The following is a 22306-nucleotide window of genomic DNA, read 5'->3' as shown; positions in this document are numbered from 1 at the left end:
ACATTGTGAGTGATACTTTTTCCTGTGTTCGCTTGCTCGCGGATGACTGTATGATTGTACCGTCGGATTGATCATTTAAACGATAGTGTCCAATTACAAAACGACATAGAACGTGTCCAGAAGTGGTGTAATTACTGGATGATGACTATGAATCCTAAAAAGTGTGTTCACGTTCCAGTTACACACAAGAAAAAAACAATCAGAACGCAGTATTTTATAAACGGTGAGGCCATTGACATAAATAACTCTGCTAAATATTTAGGTGTTACGATTACAAGTGATTATTCCTGGAACGCGCACATTGATAATGTGGTGTCCAAGGCGGGAAGGGCACTAAGTCTTGTACAGCGTAAATTAAGGTGTTCGCGACAATCCTTAAAAGAAACAGCGTACCTGAGTTGTATGAGGCCCATCTTGGAATATGCTTGTGCAGTATGGGACCCTTCCCAAATAATACCGAGCAATAAACTAGAAAAAATTCAAAATAGGGCAGCCAGATTCGTGTTGGGTCGCTACGGCCGACGAGACAGTTGCACGGGAATGAAAACGATATTAAATTGGGTGTCACTCGATTCCCGCTCAAAAAAAAACTTCGTTTGAAATTGTTATATTTAATAATGAATGATAAAACGGGAATTAATAAAGATACTTATTTACAGAGACCACATTATCTATCGCGGCGACTAGACCATAACTTTAAAATTAGGGATATCCATGCCAGAACCAATATATATGCAAATTATTTTTTCGTTAGAACCATGGCGCAGTGGAATCGGTTGTCGCAGTCGCAAGTGTGCTCTGCAAATATTGATTTGGGTGTTGCAAGTTTGTAACCCCCTACTATACGCCTTCGGGCTATGTAGAGTACATCTGGAATAAAGAGTAAAGAATAAAGAAAAAAAAACTTCCGCCACCATGGCTCTGAAAGAATTATTGGGCAGTACTCTGGCCGTTCCTGAAAACACAGCCGTATCTACAGTGGTGCACTGTTAAAAGAGAACTTCACCACATAGCACACTCATAGCCAACCATCATTCCGAATGATATCATTATGTGTATTGATTTGTTCAAAATGGCAGGAGGCGCCTATCTGGGACAGATTATCTTGTCCCAGATAGGCGCCTCCCCCTGTGTTGACAAATCAAGACACAGAATGATAGTATATTACCTGGGCGTCAGTGATACTTGAAGTACAGCACAAAGCACCAAATTTTAAATATATAGAATACTTAAAGTAAAGTACATAAGTGTTGTAACGTCAAATATATTCTGTACCATCGTGTTTCTGGGCAACGTGAACGACGAAGACGATGCTGGAGCGCGTGGTCATTGTGTTCTGTTTTTCAAGGGAATAAAGACGCACACAGTCGTCTTTGAACGTGTCCTGCATGGTTATTGACTGTACTTGGGCTAAGTTACAACAGTGGCGACCGAGCATGGGATACTGATGTTCGGAGACGGAGAGACTTCAGCACTGAGTACAGGAGATTCCGTACAAGCAACGGAAACACGCAGTATCAGAATGAGTTACCAACTGCCGACGTTCGAAGACGAGAAAGATAAGTGGAACGCTTATCTGGTTCGAGTAGAGGCCTACTTTGAGGGAAATAATGTGACAGGTGAGTCACAGAAGGGAGCGTTGCTAGTGTCTGCGTTAGGCACACGGGCTATTGAAGTTTTGAGCGGAAGAGTAGCACCTAGGAAGCCGAACACACTTTCGTATAGCGAGGTGGTGAACGCTCTGTACGCCTACTACAATCCGACGCCGAATGAACTTTCGGAAAGCTTCAGGTTTTTCAACCGTTCTCAGTTGGAGGGAGAGCCCATTCAGACATTTCTTGTTGAGATCAGAAGGCTTGCAGATAATTGCAATTTCTCGACAATGCTGGATCGGATGCTCCGAGACAGGATAGTCTGTGGAGTTAGGTCGAAGAACGTTCAAAAGGAGCTTCTAGCTCATAAGGACCTCACACTGCAACAGGCAGAAGCAATTGCATTTGCAGCTGAGGCAGCGGATAATGACGCAAAGAACTTGTCGCGAGAACAGCCACCTGATGGACTGCATAGGCTTAAAGGCAAAAGAGACGCCGGCTCAAGTAAGAAGTTGGGCAAAGCAAGGGAATGTAGACGTTGCGGTAGCTCGGATCATTCCGAAGATAACTGCAAATTTCGTGACGCCACGTGCTATAAGTGTGGTTAGGAAGGCCACTTAGCAAAGAAATGCAGGTCCCGACAGAGACAGCGTGGAAAAAAGCCGCAGAGGGGTAAAGGAAGGACTCTGGCAGTAACTGGTGAGGTATCCGAAGATACCGAGAATTCCACAGACAGTCTGACGTCACAGATATGGACGCTTAAAGTCCAGTCCGAGGAAGGTTTAGTGGAAGCGGTAAGGCGAAAGTTCAGCTGGGAAGGAGTTGAATTGATCATGGAAATAGACACAGGTTCACCTGTTTGCGTTGTTCCAAGAGGAGTGTACGAGAAACATTCTCAGTTTTGGCCACGGATTCAGAAAGCCCGGGTTAAGCTTAGTTGCTACCTTGGAAAACTGCCAGTCCTAGGAGAGATACCAATGAAGGTCTCATACCGTGGAGAAACAGTGGAGGCGGCAGTGACAGTATTAGACGGCGAGGGCCCAAGCTTGTGCGGCAGAGATCTCATTCAGAAGCTAAATCTACAAGGGATTCCTGTTTTAAGTCTCTCAGGATTGAGAGAGAGTACAAGTCAGCAGGCTCAAGGGTTACAAGCGTTTCTGCGAGAGTTCGGAGACTTGTTTACACCGGGTCTGGGACTGATAAAGGGACCCCCTGCGCATCTTTACCTGAAGGAAGGTGCAGTGCCTAAGTTCTGCAAGGCGAGACCATTGCCATACGCGCTGCGTAATAAAGTATCAACACAGTTGGACAGGCTTGTAGAAGCAGGGGTTATATCACCAGTAACGCATTCAGATTGGGCCACACCCGTCGTCCCGGTATTGAAGAAGGATGGCAGCGTTCGCTTGTGTGGAGACTTTAAAGTGACGCTGAACCCCGCCTGCGCCGTCGAGAAGTACCCACTACCTGTGCTCGAGGACTTGTTCGCGTCGCTCAACGGAGGACAGTTTTTCACGACTTTAGATCTCCGTGACGCGTACAACCAAATTCCGCTGGATGAAGAATCGCGGAAATTGACAGTCATAAACACTCATCGTGGACTCTACTGCTTCAACAGATTGCCCTTCGGAGTTTCATCGGCACCGGCAATATTTCAGAGGACCATAGAACGCATTCTTCATGGCATCCCAGGAGTACAAGCGTACCTAGATGACGTCCTTCTCGCAGAGAGGGGACACGACGACAAGGTCCTCGAAGCGGTCCTACAACGGTTCCGGGAACATGGCGTGAAGCTAAACAAGCAAAAATGCTGCTTTAAGAAGACGTCGGTGGAGTACCTCGGACACCGTATAGATGGAGAGGGGATTCACCCCATGGAGAAGAATCTTCAGGCCATCAAAGATGCGCCTCTTCCGAAGAACATCAGCGAGTTACGTTCCTTTCTAGGAATGTTAACCTTTTACAGTAGATTCCTGCCAAACATGACCACCATGCTAGCACCACTCTACCACCTATTGGAAAAGAAAGTGGCATGGCATTGGGGACATGAGCAAGGCGAAGCGTTCAATAGAGCGAAGACGGCGTTGGTGAATGCCAAGGTGTTGACGCATTTCGACCCGACCAAGGAGCTTCGTCTGGAATGCGATGCTTCATCTTACGGATTGGGAGCGGTACTCTTTCACAGAGTGCATGGGAGTGACAGACCAATCGGATTCCGCTCTAGAACGCTAACATCAGCTGAGAAGAATTACTCTCAATTGGAGCGCGAAGCGCTGGCGCTAGTCTTCGGAGTCAATCGCTTTCGGGATTACTTGCTTGGTAGGGAGTTTACATTGGTCACTGACCACCAACCCTTGGTAGGTTTGCTTCGATCGGATCGTCCAACACCGGTCATGGCAGCAGCACGCATCCAACGCTGGTCACTGCTCTTAGGCGGGTATCGCTACAAGCTGGAGTACAGACCCGGCAAGACCTTACTCACTGCAGATGCACTTAGTCGACTTCCCCTATACATGAAGGAAGACGATGACTCACAGAACGAGTTGCCGGAGTATATTCTAGCATTAGAACATCTGGACGAAGGACCAGTCAGTCAAACTGAACTGCAAGCTACCACTGCTGCGGATCCTCAACTGAGCCAGATAAAGAAGTACATCTTGGATGGTTGGCCCAGAAGCAGGAAAACAGTGGAAGAGGACCTGCACCCTTTCTACGACAGGAAGCTTGAGTTGTCTGTGGCATATGGATTGATCTACTGGGGTCATCGTGTAATTGTGCCACAGAAGGCACGAAAAAGATTGCTGTTCATGCTCCACGAGACACATCAAGGAACAGCAGCAATGAAAGCGCTGGCAAGATCGCGGTTCTGGTGGCCAGGCCTCGATAAGGATATCGAGCGCATCACACAGACGTGCCAATCGTGCATTCAAGCTGCACCAATGCCAAGGACACGTGAACCAGTCGATTGGCCAACAACTGGTGAGAACTGGTCTAGAATTCATCTGGATTACGCCGGACCAGTGCAAGGCAGGATGATCCTGGTAATCGTGGATTCACACAGCAAGTGGATTGAAGCCATTCCGTTACGACATGCAACGTCGGAATCTACGGTCACAAGCTTGCGTGCAGTATTCAGCCGTTTTGGCATTCCACGCACTCTGGTCACCGATAACGGTACACCATTCACGAGCAAAGAGTTCGCTGAATTCGTGCGCAGGAATTGCATAACACATTTACGGTCTGCACCGTTTCACCCGCAATCAAATGGCTTGGCAGAACGGGCTGTGCGCACCATCAAGGATGCATTGAAGAAGGCTGGAGGTAGTGACCTCGACACCACTCTAGCACGTATTTTGTTCAGCTATAGAAGAACATCGAGAAGCTCGGGAAAATCACCATCAGAGCTCTTGCTCGGGTATCAACTACGTTCTCCACTGGATCTCAGTTTTCCTCCCATCAGCGTTGCAGTACCTGAAGGCAAGAATGAGTTCTCTCTTGGGGACAGCGTGTTTGCGCGTAACTATGGCACCGGAGACACGTGGGTGCCGGGTATCGTGAAATCGACCTCTGGAGCTAGAATGGTGACTGTGCAGACGCCTTCAGAAACGGTTCGTCGACATGCTGACCAGCTACGCAGCAGACACCCAACAAACGACGAAGATGCCGCACATCAACCAGATCCAGGACCACTGGAACAGCAAGCCGGAAGCAAGGATGGAGGCCAACGACATCGCCCGTCCGTACCAAATGGTGAAGAGCGAACTGTTCAAAGTGCATTGCCAGTGCGTCGATCAAGTAGAGTACGCAAGCCAGTTGGACGTTATCGTTATTAAGTTAGTTTGAGTGTAAAGGGTTTTCTTAAGGGGGTGGAAATGTTGTAACGTCAAATATATTCTGTACCATCGTGTTTCTGGGCAACGTGAACGACGAACACGATGCTGGAGCGCGTGGTCATTGTGTTCTGTTTTTCAAGGGAATAAAGACGCACACAGTCGTCTTTGAACGTGTCCTGCATGGTTATTGACTGTACTTGGGCTAAGTTACAACAATAAGGTACTGGGAATTGTGCCTTAAAGTACTCGCCAAGTACGTCGCAACTGAGTGAAGGCAGTGATATTGACGTAGTAAAGAAAAAAAATAGGGATATGAGTTTCGACGACGTCGTAGTTGCTACAGTAGTACGGTTACACACAGAAAGTAGAAACAAATGATGAGATGATGAACAGAGATGATGATGGAGTTCAATATGTAGCTCAAAAGTTTCGACCAAGTGAGTGTAAAATGTGGGAATCGCTGGGGCACTCGCAGCACACATTCCGCGAGTCATTCAATATTCATAATCCCGGTTGTAGTTAAGGCAGCAATGTGAGCAAGTTGGTATACATCTTGAAGAGGAAAAACTTGGAATGTATGTGCGTGGAAACAACGGGACTAAGGAAGAGTTTGTGCTGCGAATATGTGCTTACCAAGCGTTGCTTACATCGGCTAAATGCCAAGGTAAGCATGTTTTTTTTTTAAATGCCAGTTCCTGAGCCTAGCTAAGTAGTGCTTGTCCATGATTATGATCTCTAACAGACTACACAATTTCCGCTTATAGTTGCTCAGGCAACCAGCTGTGCTAGTGGAAATATTTTTATTTCCTGATTTATTTCTCCTTGCATCTCTCGGTATACTACGAAAGAAGAGGAGAGCACTCCACACTCTCGTTCAAAAATACTGCCGCTAGACACAAAACTTACGGATGGTTTCCATTTTTATGTCTTGACTTCCAGCTAGCTACTTTAGTACCTGATGGGAAAGTACGAGACAAAAGTACTTAAAGTACCGTACAAAGTACACAGTTGGAAATGTATATGTGATGCTCAACTTTGTCTGCTGATTCCAACGTGATATGCTGTCTGTTCGCATTCCTCGACATTGCTGTTTGCGGGACATTTACGGGGCTTTCGGTACTCGACTGGATAAACAAGAGGGGCGCGTTAAGTAGCGGCTCTGCAGAGTGTGCTCCGTGCACTCTGTCCGACTCGTTCCGGAGCCTCTACTAAGAGAGCTTTGGGAGTGCACAAGACGCATGCACGTTGCGTGTGGAATGTAACTGAATACAGTGAACCCTCGTTAATATGACCCCCGATAATCTGACATACGCGCTTTACGACCATACTCCTGGGGGACAATGCAGTGAAACCTCTGCAAATCCCCCCCGTTAATATGAAAATTCCGCATTATGACCAAAATTTTCGGGAACGACCATGGTCATAATAACGAGGGCCTCTGGCTGTCACTGAATCTTATCTTCCGGTATACTGCCGTGTTCCCATCCGGGTGCCTGTAACTTTAAAAAGAGTCATTAAGGTGCAGGCGGGTGCAACCGGAGAGGAGGGTGGAGAGCGCAAGGAGCACTCCGACTTGTGGGGAGCGCGGGAGCGGCACACTGCGCAAAAGGAGATACGCCGTATGCGTATTTAGATCTGCTAAAGTGCAGGGCGCAGGGAGGAAAAGGGCGCTGCTGATTGGTGGAGAGTGAGGAGGTAGACGCGAACGGAGCGGCTCTGTTTCTCTGCCGGGCCTGTGTCGCTGTGCGGGAGACCGCCGGTCGCCTTGTATGCTTTGCTTGCTTGCTTTGGAAGCCCCATCAACACGAAATTAATTACGCAGGGGACTTGTGGAGTGTGTATAGGAGCAGTATGCGGACGCCCATATGGTTCTACGTGCCGAATCGGTAGCGAATGGAATACGCAGTAGTGAGGAAATGACATATGTCGTCGTGTACAGCGCAGCGCGCCTTTGTTTACTTTTGTCGCCGTCCGTGAAGATTATAGCCATCAAAGAACCTCGATAACTCTCAGAATATCACCAGCATCTGGTATTGATACAGGTACACAGCAAACTTCATCACCAAAAGCTAGCTTCGAGATATCACGAAATTTTATGGCAAAGCATGCACCTCTTAACGTGAGTTAACGCAAGGGAAACCTGCTGCGATAATACGCCTGGCCGCGATACGCGATTTGTGGCCTGCGCGAGGGACTGAGTATCTTCTTCCTTGTCCTTGGGGGGTTTGAATATTCTCCGTTCGGAGGTCGCACATAGCTTAGAAGGAAAGTGAAAAGTACAGGCATGTCGAGGTGCTTTTCGCCTTTCGCGCGCTGGCAATAGCTTTGCTGGCATAAAAAAGTGTTCGCTGTTTCAACTGAAATATTGTTACTTGCTTCAACTGAAGCAGCGTGAAGAACAGAACCGGCGTCTGTTGGGAATGGATTGAACACGAAACGTACCCTCTTTGCAGGTTGGCTGCCTCTTGATCGGGAGACAACATATATATATATATATATTTTTTTTTTTTAAAGATACGCATTGATAACAACGAGTATATTTCTCATCACATTATATTGTAACCAAGTGCGTGGGTGGCTGGTTGAAGTGGGTGTAAGCTTTATCACCTTTTCTAGGCTGTGCACCAAGGGATGACGGTGACCTGTGTTATGTCTCCAGCGTAATCAATTTCGTGGCTGGCATTACCCCTCGATGCCCTGGTTTCTGGGTATATGCAATGACAATTACAGATTTGTGAGCAAGGATCAATAGGTCTGCCTCCTGGTGTTTTGCCTATTGATACAATGATTCAACTATACACTACTTGGCAGCAATCTCAATTAGATGCTGCTGCACCCACAATTTATGTTGCAGAGCGACAAGTAGCGAACACGTTGCAGATTGCTTGCTACAGTAAGAAGAAATCACTGCAATGTTGAAGACAGGCACTGGCTTGCTCTGGGGCCGTGTATCGTTAAGTATTCCCTTGTCACAAATCAATGGTCTCCGAGCACCACACTAATTCTGAACAGACCTTTAATGCGTGCAGGCCCTTACTTCGCTATTACTGGAAAGGAGATGGCATTGGCAGTAAGTAATGGTTTATCTTGTAAATTTGGCTGCAAAGTTGAGCACGAAAATTAAACTACGCCATCATCCCCAGCAAATATTCCACCCCATTTCCCAGGCTGGATTACTGGGCTGGTTCCTGGCCTCGGACGAGCCTGTATCTGGCCCAGATTCATAGCGGACCATTCTGGAAATAGGATAGCTGAACTTAACTCCTCTCTACAAAGGGGGTGTGGAAGGCAAAGAAATGAAGCACAGACTCAACTTCTGTCATTCCTGCTTTAGTGATTAGGGTTTGTTGCTTCGGTCATGACGTGGTACGCTAGACAAGTCATCTGTACATAATATGGGATAACTAGGCTTTAACAAGGCCAGCAACAGTAATTTGGAGCGAGTCAAACACAGGTGTGTCTTTGTCACCACCAGTGAAAGAGGAGCCTGTTCCAATATGTGGCGCCCCCATATATCTGCGCATCCGGAACAGCAGTGAACTTGGACAAGTCATGTTACAGTTCTGCAAACAAAGCTATCACAGCATTAAAGTGCCACTACACAGTCACGAAACCAATACTTAGTTTATGTCGTGAAATGAGAGAACGCAGGTCAGAGATTCCACACACAAATTATCACCACGTTCAGCAAAATCAGTGAAATTTTCCTCAGTTTTTTTTAAGTTGTCACAATCACGTCATCACAAAAGGCCCAGTTCTCGAAGACGTCATGTAGGAAGGGGCTTCGTATGCATCAAGTCTTCAGTGTCCTAGCAACGACACAAGCGTCCCTTTCACTGTCACTTGACGCAACGCTTGGTGGGTTGGAAAGAGATTTTGAAGACTTTTTTCATCTGGATAGTGCCTTAACGCCTCCATATAATCTCTATTTCCAACCTAATGCTGTAGGTACAGCATTTGACCACAGGCGGGTCAACCTCATCCGTAAACCGAGCGTCACCGTCAGACCTACAATGTACTTGTACGATTCCCTCGTGAACCGCCCAGGGCTGACAAAGGGGCCCGCATCTTGAACAGTTTTTCCGTGTTCCAGAAGCACCTTCACCCACTGATCACACAGATTAGCTTCTCGCAGAATCATCTGTGACATGTTTATCGAGCTTGACTTTCAACAGTATGTGCACTTCTAAGTTCCCAAAGCTTTACAGGGCTCCCAATGACCACAACAGAAAGCGATGAGCACAGATGACATCGTTGCCAACACAAGCAAGCAGCACCGAATTCTTTAGACTCGAAAGTATGCCCGGAAGCCAGCTTTCTCCAGCAGCAATATTGCCAGGCAAAATCCCTTCAGCTTCCTGGCTCTCACCATGACGTCACACCTCCCAAAATTAAAAAGAAGAAATTACTTTTTGCGACTTCTGCATCAGGTAGAGACAAAATCTTTAGTACGTTGCAGCATGTTTAAGCTAATGGCCTTGGCCATGTGACTTTGCTGGCGGCACGTTTGCTTGTATGGCGAGTCCTATTTTCTGTAGTCTTTTCTGCCTTTTGGACGGGATCTCGCTCAGGGGACGGCCTGCTGGTATGCGTCTTGATCCTCTTGTTACGCCAGTACGGCGCCTGGAAATTGCCGTAGGCTGCACCCGAATGCGGCCACCCCTTCTTGTGCTACCTGCCACGATAGCACGTATCTTGAACAACAGCTCTGCTGCACCACCTTGTGTCGTAATACGCTGAACCTGCTCGCCCGTCCTTTGAAACCTCTCTGACAACATTGGATCTATTGCAGCCAGGTCTATTAAGCGGTCCAGTTCTCTCCTGAAAGTCGCCAGGCCATCATTTTGCACCTGCAAAGATAGGAAGGAAAGCATACATGTCTGGAACCAGTGGCATGTTTACCCCCCTCCCCTTTCCATTCTCAATCTAGTTTATAAGTATAATACACACCTCCGCAATCTGGCTGTGTCCTGAGGTACATGACTGTATGTCATCAGATAGGGTGTTGTCTCCTGTTCCGGGCTCCAATGTGTGACCCTCGAAGAGGGCTGTGCTGTGAAGGTCTGTTTGGCTGTCGGTGTCATCCTCTGTGCCACGGAACTCCGAGAAGAACGATGCTGGTGGACATTCCTCTCCTAGGGCCAGTTCTCCAAGTCTGCGGCGGTCTGCAGCAGTTAACACCGGAGCGTTCGGGAAGCTTCCGCCATACACCTTGTACACGAGCGCCTGGTGCTTACAGAATGCGCCCTGGATGCCGCTGTAGCAAGTGCATGTACCCAGCTCAGCACACGCCTCATATGTCCTCCCACTGCCAGCTTTGCCTGGAACACTGTAAATGTTGTGCCCAAGCTGCACAACTGATGCTGCAGCCTCATCTGGAAGCCTTTGGGGCTGCTTGTCGTACAACAAGCTGTGGGATGCAACCCGGTTGTGGGCGTGTTTCAGTATCCGCACCTGAAAATACTTTTCCCACACTGCAACAAACTCTGCCAGTGCAACTGCATTGAACGCTTTCGTCCGGCAGAGGACTATATCCTTCAGTATGCGGATCGATGCCTCCGCAAAGTTGTTTGTTTGATGCCTCGTGTCAAGACTCCTTCCCCGAACAGAGACACCCACTCCTGCTTCTTGCTGAGGAAGGCCACCACTCTGGAGGTGTACCTATCGTGGGAGAGCTGTCCCAGATTGACAATTGCCACCTCCAGCTTGTCTGTACAATCTGCATAGAGGATCTGTAAAAAAGATTGAATTACACTTATCATTAGTGGCTTCTGAACCTCGAATGTTAAGTTCCAGACCGTTTTTTGCCGAATGCTTCGGCGGTGACCATAATTATTGCTGCGCAGTGCCACCCACGGTCGTAGTTGTTTCACATGGACATGAGATTAGCACAATTACCATAACTGCCACTTTTTCCGACCTGTAGCGCAAGGCCCCTTGCTTGTTGTGGTTCCCAGCACCCAAAGCTAGAGCATGCAAGCTTTAAGCTCACAGTGTCGCTCGTTTTGCAGGTGTGAGAAATTTGACGGTAACCTAAGTGAGCAGGGCGCATCGGCATGGAAGAGTCCATCACCATCGAAGTGTGCCTAGCACACTAATTTCTATGGCGAATGGAAGTATTAGGACGTCATTGTCGCCGTCTACATCACACCAACAGTTTGGTGCACTGCTCATAAGCTGGATGTGAAAATTAGGCAGTGCCATGCTAAGTTCACGTTTTCAACGGTGATGTCTGGCAGGCTGCCGCTGAATAAGGTGAGCCCTCTTACTATGTTAAATGTTGCTTTCTTGCTGGAAGACAGCACCAGGAGATCAGCATCAGCACCACCTCACGTGCAGCATGGAGTGCATACCATGCTATTAATATGCTATCGTATAGTACACCTGGGGGAAGAATAGCAATTTTGCATAGGGGAAGCTGTGTGCTTTGTTCTGTTTAATAGGAATACTGACGACGATAGTTGTACTACTAAGATTGAATAATAGACATGTGCAAACTGTAACTTTTGTTTTCCAGTAGAATACGAACTAATAATGTCCAATGCGAATCAAATAGGTTTTGAATCGAATACGAATTGTCAATACATACTTGTAAGATAATTTTTCTCATGTGGGTCACAATCATGAGACTCTGGTCAGGGAATGTTTCAAGCTAGTATTTCATGTCTGAAATTTGGAAATGCTTATGTACCATACCTATGTGACAAATAAAAGCAGAATATGAAATGCATAACTAGGTGTGTAACGAGTGTTCAAATTGGCACATGTGCCATCTGTACTTGGAAATTGGAGGCACACCCGCACTATCCGCAGTTATCCACAACTATTCTGAGGAGGTAATGGCAGCTCCATAACGGACATATTTCGTGAAATGCAGTGTCAAGGCATTACCAACAGTGGGCTCATGACTAGACCTCAGATCTTTAGGTATATACCCATTTTTTCCATTGACAGTATATTGGCGCCTTTTCGATACTAGAGCACGATTTACGTGATAGGGAATGCCATAATGATGATCTTCTTGTGCCTATAAAGGCACATTTCGACATTAGCGTCTATTTTGGAGTCTATGTCTTGAATATCGATGTTCTGTTGTAAAATGCCCAAACCGCACATACTGCTCACAGGAGGTCCTCTGAACGACACAGCTGCGTAAAAACTGCAACATGTCTTACAGAAAAGTCTGACAGTTTCATTTTTGAGATTTGAAACTGTGGCTTCAGTAACTGCTGTACCAGCTGGAACTGAGTCAGCCGTGCCAAACTAGAGTCAGCTTTTGTTTGGACATTCCAGCATTTAAGTTCACACTGGTGCTCTCTCTGATGTTACCGTTGCGAACTTAAATGCTGGTCAATGAATGCGGAGTGCTCCTTTTTGTTACTTACAAGCTCGCGCTTGACAAGTGCTGGAGCTTACGCCGGCACGTCTGAAAACTGTGCTTGTAACGTGCTGTTCCGACAGCAACGCGTGATCAACGTGTCTCTTTATGGTCTAGCTGTTCAGTGAACGTTTCCTACCTGAGCCGTACAGTCTCAGTTTGCACGTTGCCTTTAGGTGAATAATGTTCAAGTCGAATAAAGTCGAATACAATTCAGAAAGTCTGCACTGGAAAAGCAAATACTGCAAAAACAAATAAAGCAAATACATGCAAATACAATGCATACAAAGCAAATACAATGCATAAAGCAAATACAAAAGAAAAACAAACTTTTCTGCAGTCGTCGGGCCAAATGCTGACTAAACTCTGTTGAGCCTAAAATCGAACTTTAATGCCTAAATCGGTGTACTTGCATCTCAAATTTGTCAATGAGGTAACAAATTAATACATTTAGAGGTATTCCTGTTTATATTAAGCCTGAGAAAGGACCGGTATTAACAATGTGCAGGTAATGCAGGTATAGCCGCAGACGTTTGCTGGTGCACTCGCATTTCACCCGCGGCGATGTCAACCTTCCACCCACAAATCGGAAAAATGTGTAGGTACCCCCCTGTTTTCTCGTACCTGCGTGCACCTCTGCATAACTGTAGAAATATTGTAGAAGTGGGGGAGTGCCCAACGGGCTTTGGAAATGACAGCTTTTTTTCATGCAGAGAATATTCAGTTACACAGAAAACAAACATGTACCTGACATGTATCTGACACCTGACACAGAACAAACACTCCCCACAAATGATAGTTTTCCCTTTTTTTCTGAACCAATGCATGCCAGTTGTAAAGTGGGCTTTCTGCAGTACACACATGGGTTAAGTGGAGCCTACTTTCTAGGTAGAACAGCTGACGGATCCATTGAACAATTTTCGAAGTTCAAATCGAACATATCATTACTTCAACGAATATTCAAATATTCGCATGTGTCTACAGTGGTATATACGGAGACGATCATAATGCAATTTTCTTTCTCATCAACCACTTCATTGAACTTTGCTGAAAGTGTGGTTTTCCAGAGAAGAAGGCAGTGCGCAGAGTACTTTTGCTATAGTGCCACACTGCTGTTAATTTCCTGTCTAGCTCTATTGCACAAGCATATCCAGTCTCGTTCAGTCTTGACAGAACGAAGCACTGCAGACTGGCAGCAGCAAGGAAAACTACCAACATACCACATCCTGGATGAGGCACCGAGCACAATCCCACATGCCTTCCAGGGCCCGCCCACTTTGACTGATTGGTTGATTGATTGATTGACTTTGTTTACCGCAGTGATGCACAATGGTACTTCCCGTGTAAGGTACTGATGCAGTGTCTACAACAAAGGGAATCACGTCTCACAAACCTGCTTGAAAGACGACATCAGCTTCTGTCTGTCTTCCCGTGGCACCCCGTTCTTTGTGGATGTGAGCCACCTCCACTCCGCTTGCAAGACGTGGAAGTGACAGAGAAGACGTGTTGCTTGGGGCCATACCATGCGTAAAGCATCCTTCTCTGCTGACGAATTGTCAGTCATGAAGGCGTTTGGTGCCTAGCGGAAAGCCATGTTATGTCTTTTACTTCATGTTCACTTTTTGTTATCTGACTGATGACTTATATCTAAGATCTTGTCTGACAAATCAAAGTGAAGGACTATTGGCAATGAAATATGGAAAATTGAAAGATTGAGAGAAGCACCATATTCCAAGCACATCCATCAACAGTGACACCAAGTGCATTTGTAACTGCAACTACTCAGAATTCAGCAACAGGCACAGAAAACTTGATGAAACTGAGACGTAAAATTTGATAGGAGCGTCTGCTCTCCCCATCAGTTGGAGAGAGGCAAGGTGAAGGGGATGGATGTTACTGTCCGTGAAACTGACGTCTAAGAACCCATGTTTTATCCTGTGTGTGACACTATATTACCTCTTGACCACCAAAGCAGTGTGGGTAGGCCCCCTTGAGTAGGCCGCATGCAATCTTGTAGCCTTTTGTGGTCTGGGAGTTGTGCAGGAGGACAGCAATGGGTATGGCCCCAGCATTGGTTGCAGCCAGTAGCAACGTGGCAGTAGTGTGCATCCCATCGCACGATGAGGTAGAGTCGATGAAGATGATCTCTCTTGATGTCATCAGTTGCTGTGTTCGTCTCATGATTGGAGTCACTATCTGAGCTGCCCACATGCTGCTGTCTGCAGATCTTGAGGGGTGTCACGTCAGTGCCTATCAGGACGTGAATAAGATTAGATGGACAATCAGTAACTACGACTATAGGACCTTCTCATTTCAGTGCCAATATATTGCGACTGCATTAGCCAGTATGACACCAAAATGATGAAATATTTGCAACCGTGATATACAACCTCTAACCCGTCTCCCTCTGGGAGATTGCACCTTCTTTTGAACTATATGGTATGCTGCTGTGTATTGGCTGCCTAAAATTTCCCTGGAGATATGCAACTAGAACGTTTTTATTACAACACGTTTCCCAAGTTTGTTTGACCTCGGAGGAAAGCCTATACTTTTGCTGGCAGCACTATTTCAGTGAAAATTGCAAGAAAGAGGTTGATGAGAACAGACTGGATGAACAGAAAAATGCTTTGCAACTGAAAGTTTGCAGATACACACGAGAAGCGAAAAGCTGATGACAAAACACAGTCCAGCCTTAGCTTCGTACTGCACACTTCAAGAATCTGCTAGTTAAAATGTGATGCCACGTGCTCTTCACCTTGTTCTTTGTGGAGTGGAATTTTCTCCTCCAGCTTGGATAGGGGGTCCACTACAGGACCAAAGTTTTCTGCGTGCCAAATGTTGTGCCAGTGGTACACAGTAGCAGGGATTGGGTTCAGTCCACCATTTGCCAATGCTGTGACACCACCTTCGATTAAGAGGTTGCTCTCATGAAGTTTGATGGCTTCAGCTGGTGTGATGCCATCATCAAAATACTTCAGAAATTTGGCCTTCGTTTCAGGCTCAAAACGAAGCAATCTCAGAGCATCAGCACACTGTGTACTGTGGTTGTGGCCTGCTTCGATCTTTATAATTCCAGGCAGAGGGGGGTCTCCACGAAGATATGGGTCTCTCCTCTTGGTGTGCCTGTTCAGCTTCTTTACTTTTATGTCGACCCTTGCCTGACAGCCTGTTGAGAGACGCTGTGTGGTTTTATTTCGACTGTGGTGACGGCACCTCCAGACGGTATGAAACACCATCCTGCAGATAAATTATTGTAGGCAGTTTGAATGAAAGCAAAAACACACTAAAAACTAAAAACTAAAAATGCCCATGTAGTGGTTGTGTGAGGAAGGGTGTCCAAATATATGGCGTCGGTATGCGAAAGTTTTCAAACTTCTCGAAGTGAAAAAAGGGGCACAGTTGACTCAAAAATTGGTATGTACGTTGTGGCGCCGCATTTCACGAAATTTCGAAGTCGGCAGAAGCGTATGCAGCAGAACTTATTCAGATGAATTTGCTTCGCGCCTCGCCCATAGTTTAGGATTGCGGTACTACAGCATCATATCGAGATATGTTGACACGGGAGTCTTTTCCGCTACGAGATTATCGCTGACAGGACAGTTCAGCATAACTTAATTCCTTCAGAAAAAAAGAGGGTAGAGCTGCAAAACCCAGGAACAGATGAGGCATTGATAAAGGAAAGGAGAATACGAAAGACACTAAACGTCCATGCGATAGGGCGTTTGAACAATTGAGTTTCAGTTGCGGAAAAGCAGCTGTAAAGAACTGACTCACCTTTCGCAGTCCTGCACACTCCAGTCAACAATCCACGAAGTGTTTGTTTTGGCTCTGTATTGTCGCAACCATTCGGTGCCTAAGATCCATGACGAAAACCCGAGACTGGGAAAAAGACGAAAAACAGACGACACAACATCGGCAGCAGTCATGAGATCAGCGCGAAGAACTTCGAGGTCTGAGGTTGATGCCTGTGTGTCTTTCACACAGGTGAAAGTCCTTTCGCCAGACATCTTCCGAAAATGTACCAAACCGCTACACGATGTCTAACCGAAAGCACTGAAGCTACGTACTGCGTTCTAGGTCGAAAACTCTAACAATTTAAAGCGCCAAAACTCTGTGGTGGTGAAACAGACGCTGGTGCGGGCGGCGCGCGCTTCCTCCTCGCAAAGCGCGCGAGCTGCAGACGCGCGCTTTGCGAGGAGGAAAGGTGGAGCAGAGGATCCAAACAGCTTTCACCTGTGAGAAAGACACGAAGACGCCCAGCGTAAGCGCGCAAGTACCAGGCGATCACAATGCCACGGGAGTATCGGATTGTGTCGCGACGTCAACATTGGACCTAGGAGGGAGTGCAGACGACTCCACGGTGAGCAAACGTGCATCGACACAGTATTGAAACCTATGTTCACCTCTGTACTTGTAAACGTTAATTTGAGTTTCAATGCTGTTGGACCGAAATCTGCGTCCATTCATGCTGACATCACGGCATAGCAAACCTCAGAACTGGATCGAAGCTCTCCGCGCTGACCTCATGATTGCGACAATGCAGAGCCAAAATAAAACACTTCGTTGAGTGTTGAGTGGATCTGCAGTACCGTGAAAGGTGAGACAGTTCTTTTTCGCTGCATACATCACTGTTCCCAAATGTAAAGCACATGCCAAAAAGTTCAGCGCCGCGTTTCTGTTCTCCTTTCCTTGTATAATCACTGCCTCACATATTGTTGCAGTTTACATACAGTTCTCCCCTGTTTTGCTCAAAGAAATACCCCATTGAGCATAGTGTTGAGAGGTCCAGAAATGAAGCAGAAGCATTTCAGTTTAAGCGCTTATGCGATACCCTTCTTCACTGTGAAAAGTTTAATTAACAAGTTATGCATACCGACACCATTTGAGTACCTTACCTGACGCTACATCCACGTGTTTTGTTTTTTATTTTATTTTTAGTTCGATACGAACTGCCTACTGTTTTTCCACAGGATGTTTCATACTGTCTGGAGGTGCTGCCACCACGGCTGAGTCCAACTTTCTGAAGTGTTTTGGTGATGGCATGACCCCAACGGAGGCCTTCAAACTTCGAAGATGCTGTCACAGCATTGGCAAATGGTGCACTGAACACAATCCCTGCTACTGTGTACCAGTGGCACAACATTTGGCGCGCAGAAAACTTTGGTCCTGTAGTGGGCTCCCTATCCAAGCTGGAGGAGAAAATTTCACTCTACAAAGAACAAGGTGAAGAGCACGTGGCACCACATTTTAACTAGCAGATCCTTGAAGTGGGCAGTACGAAGCTGAGGCTGGACTGTGTTTTGTCATCAGCTTTTCGCTTCTCGTGTGTATCTGCAAACTTTCAGTTGTAAAGCGTTTTTCTGCTCATCCAGTCTATTCTTATCAACCTCTTTCTTGCAATTTTCACTGAAATAGTGCACTCTAAATCGTTTCACACCTTTAAAGGTGTAAAATAGGTGTACTAAGATCACACCCCTTTCACACCCTACAACTTTGTTTTAGAAGTTCCTGAGGGTGTAACAATGGTGCACTACACCTTCAGGTGAAATATGGTAATACGTGTGTTGCATGGGTGTATAAAGGGAGTATGTTTATTTTCGCTCGCATGAACAAAAGTAAATATATACAACAACGGGGAACGGGAAGTTACATTAGAAAAGTGCATGGCGTGGATTTACAACAAGTCTACTACCTGATAATGTATGCAGATTTAGAAGATCTGTTGAGATAGTGCTTAAATTTCTTAAAACGCGTTGCTCCTCATTGCAAGATAGAACAGATACATGATAGAGCTCATCATACTCAACTGCAGTTAATGTTGTATGAGAAAAATGGTATCAGTGTTAATAACATATATGCCTGCAATCTCAACGAACACGGGTAAGTCCTCCTCGGAAGATTCTTTGGCAACAACACAGCCAACAGCAAATGTGTTATCATTATCAACTGCACTTCTCACATAGACTATAGATTCTGCGTGAATATCACGGTCATGAATGTAACTCTGAATTGCTTCTGGGGCATGTTGAAGTAGTATCTCCTAGGAACCATCAGTAGATGTGGAATTTCTGAAGAACTGCGACCACGCATACATTTGATAAAACTGATGTCTTCTTGCTAATGAAAGGGTTATGTTCTTAGAATTTCGAGTGTTTCTAGCAACATCTTTAAAATGCGAGTGTTTCCCTTCGAAACGCGTACACCATACAGCTAGGAGAGGACTAGACACCCTGATGAGTTGCGGATGATGAACAATGTAATGCATTTAACAGGGGTTAGATATTTGTGGGTACAACACTGCAAAACCTTGAAGAAACGAATAAATGCAACGTTCTAAGTAATGAACATGCATATGAGGGAGGTGCCTGCTCATGAGAAGGTCTACAATTTCACGAAAGGCTATATACAGCTGCCATGCTTCATTGCCATGCCATACATGGTTGTCTACTTGTCGGCTGTGCATGTTTACACACATATTTAATCACCTTGTTGTGCATACATATATGGACCTCAATGTGATTATATGCAATATGCTGGTAATTGTGAATACACAGTTACGAGCACATTGCCACGAACCCAGCAGTTTTATTCGGCGTTACACCCTTTACACCCCAACTGCCATGAGGGTGTCAAAATACACCTTAAAAGGTGTGCGCCATGAACATTTTGATTCACACATTTTAAGGTGTAAAACGATTTAGAGTGTGCTGCCAGCAAAAGTATAGGCTTTCCTCCGAGGTGAAACAAACTTGGGAAACATGTTGTAATAAAAACGTTGTAGTTGCATATCTCCAGGGAAATTTTAGGCAGCCAATACACAGCAGCATACCATATAGTTCAAAAGAAGCAGCAATCTCCCAGAGGAAGACGGGTTAGAGGTTGTATATCAAGGTTGAAAATATTTCATCATTTTGTGTCATACTGGCTAATGCAGTCCCAATATATTGGCACTGAAATGAGAAGCTCCTATAGTCGTAGTTACTGATTGTCCATCTAGTCTTATTCACGTCCTGATAGGCACTGACGTGTGTGATATACTGTGCACGTGAGTTTTGGGACAGCCTCATCGTCATGGGGCAAAAAAGACAATAAAGTGTGGAATGAGGAACAGGTGGTGGATGCGTACTTCCAACGATACCACAGGCTACCTAATTTGGCGACGATTGGAAATCTTCCCTGGATACTGACTTTCGGCTTCAATTCTCCTGCACCTTCTCCGTTCACCGTCTACAATGTCGGGATTACCCCCACCACCGTTTTTTCTACCGAAGCCCGGCAAGCCTACGATGACGTGGCCATCGTTGAAGAAGGCATTTCAGAATTACTTGGTTGCATCTGACCTAGACAAAGAGTCAACAACCCGCCGTAAGGCTATATTGTATCACTGCCTTGGTGCTGAAAGGCAAAGGATTTTTGATCTGCTACCACCTTCTCAAACGTCCGCTACCAACTCAGTTGCAACTACAACGGAATCCACGGAGTCACCATCCGAGACCGCCGCAGATGAGATAGAAATTGCTCTCAAGACCTTGGATACTCACTACACTACTACCGTTAATCCTATCGCTGAGCGACACAAATTTCGTCAGCGCCGTCAGCAGCTTGGTGAGTCAATTGATGACTACGTCCTGGCTCTTCGAGAACTTGCCAGTACCTGTGACTTCGGGGCAACGCTTGATTCCATGATCCGCGATCAAATTGTCGAATCCACCAACATACCTCATCTTCGTGAACGCCTCCTCCTAGAAGGCAGTACGCTTACGTTGGCTCGTACAATTATGCTTGCACGGCAGTTTCAACAGTCACAAAAGGAATCAAGAGAATTTGCTGTTGGGAGCGAGCACGAAGAAGTTCAACAAGTCACAAGACAGCCTGCAAGGAAACCTATGCAGAAGCGACAGGGCGATCGCTCGAGCAAACGCTCTGCTACGCAAACTCAATGTTTTCGCTGTGGCTCTAGGGATTACTTGGCGAATTCTTCTTCATGTAAAGCCCGCAATCAGAGATGCTCCGCATGCAGCAAGATGGGGCACTTCCGTTCCGTTTGCCGCTCTCTGGGACAACTACGTCAACTTACGGATGAACTTCCGTCACAAGATTCCTTTACGAAATCCGAAGTACAAACTACCTTACAGTTGGATACTTCTGCTCCAAAGAAAACTGGGATCTACGTTACGTTGTCTGTCTCAGAGAGGGACATTGGTTTTCTCATTGACACGGGATCTTCAGCAACGATTATGTCTTCTTCCGTCTACGAGGGGCATTTTGCATCCTTGCATCCTCTGAAGCCGACATCTGTGAGCCTGTACGATTTCTCCAAACGGTCAATTCCCATTCAGGGATGTTTTTCGGCACCGGTCAAGTACGCAAATCCTTCAGCATGTCTGAATTTCTACGTAGTATCCAATGGCACGACACTTCTTGGCATGGATGCTGTCACGTCGTTGGAGTTATGCATTGACGGCATGAGTCTGTCCTGCTTCAGTACGACTGCGTCGACAGTCACCGTACCCCCAGCAATTTCAGCTGATTTCGGGCACCTTTTCGATGGAACTCTGGGTCTGTCTAAACATTACATTCACAAGGTGAAGATACGTTCCGACATCAAGCCCGTTACAGGCAAGTTACGCCGTTTACCGTTAACAGTACGAGAACAAGTTTCTCAAGAAACTACGTCGTCTGGAAAAACAGGACGTAATCGAAAAGGTCACAGCTTCAGAGTGGGTCTCTCCAATCGTAGTGATAAAGAAAAAAGATGGCTCCATCCGCTTATGCGTCGACCTACGCGAACCCAACAAAGCCGTCATTGCGGACTGTTTCCCACTACCACATACTGAGGAACTGCTTAAAGCTCAGCTCCGCCGATTTTCGACTGCGACAGAATGGAGCCATGCTTGGGCTGTGCGTTCGTTTCCGCACAGGGAGCATACATGTGAAAAATTTTCACCCATTTGTTTGTAGTTTTTAAGAAAACAATTTTTTAAACTTTCCTGGCACGGCGGTCCTGAGATCGGCAAACCCTGACCAATCCCGGCTTCGTCCTGGCTTAGCCGCGCTCGTGGCTTAGCTAACACCAAATCGTCGATGCGGTGGCGGAGATCTATGGGCGAAGGTGAATGTTTTGGGTGTGTTCCGTGATAATTGCTGTCGTTAATAGCCTCAAAGATAGTTTTGCCGGTCTTCTTTAACAAGCCTTACAGGATGGCCTCGTTGTGCAACGACGGCCGTCGTGAGCGGACATTCTGTGCCCGCACTGTGCTTCATGCTACCAACAAGACCTAACACCTAACGTGTGACGTACACTTACGCATTCTCAATAGCTTTGGCAGCGCACTATGCGCGGACTTGCTGGGCGTGCAGAAAGCACCGCCAAATCTATTGAGAACGAGAACGTGCTCGAAGACGAAGTATTCCTTATAAGAAACATGATAAAACGGTGCGGTGGTCCCCGATAGCTCGTGACAGCTATTTCAGCACGATACAGCGGCCATGACGGAGTGTAAACA

The 22306-nt window shown here is 46.3% G+C and overlaps 2 protein-coding genes across 2 annotated transcripts; both read left to right on the top strand.

Annotated features, from left to right (window-relative positions):
* Nucleotides 1-1522: 1522 nt before the first annotated feature.
* LOC135399746 (uncharacterized) lies at nucleotides 1523-2200 on the top strand. Its single transcript, XM_064631478.1, has one exon. The coding sequence runs from the start codon at nucleotides 1523-1525 to the stop codon at nucleotides 2198-2200; it is 678 nt and encodes a 225-aa protein (XP_064487548.1).
* A 225-nt stretch (nucleotides 2201-2425) lies between these two features.
* On the top strand, nucleotides 2426-5586 carry LOC135399745 (uncharacterized protein K02A2.6-like). Its single transcript, XM_064631477.1, has one exon. It carries the CDS (start codon nucleotides 2426-2428, stop codon nucleotides 5420-5422), a length of 2997 nt encoding a protein of 998 aa, XP_064487547.1. The 3' UTR covers nucleotides 5423-5586.
* Nucleotides 5587-22306: the final 16720 nt, after the last annotated feature.

Source organism: Ornithodoros turicata, chromosome 7, assembly GCF_037126465.1.
Source record: "Ornithodoros turicata isolate Travis chromosome 7, ASM3712646v1, whole genome shotgun sequence".
NCBI classification, from domain to species: Eukaryota; Metazoa; Arthropoda; class Arachnida; order Ixodida; family Argasidae; genus Ornithodoros; species Ornithodoros turicata.
The sequence above is the reverse complement of the archived record's forward strand: the minus strand, read 5'-3'. Positions and strand labels throughout refer to the sequence as shown.

What these genes read in the sequence shown, in the direction of transcription:
- LOC135399746 (XM_064631478.1), top strand. Translation starts at nt 1,523, where the DNA reads ATGAGTTACCAACTGCCGACGTTCGAAGACGAGAAAGATAAGTGGAAC.
- LOC135399745 (XM_064631477.1), top strand. Translation starts at nt 2,426, where the DNA reads ATGGAAATAGACACAGGTTCACCTGTTTGCGTTGTTCCAAGAGGAGTG.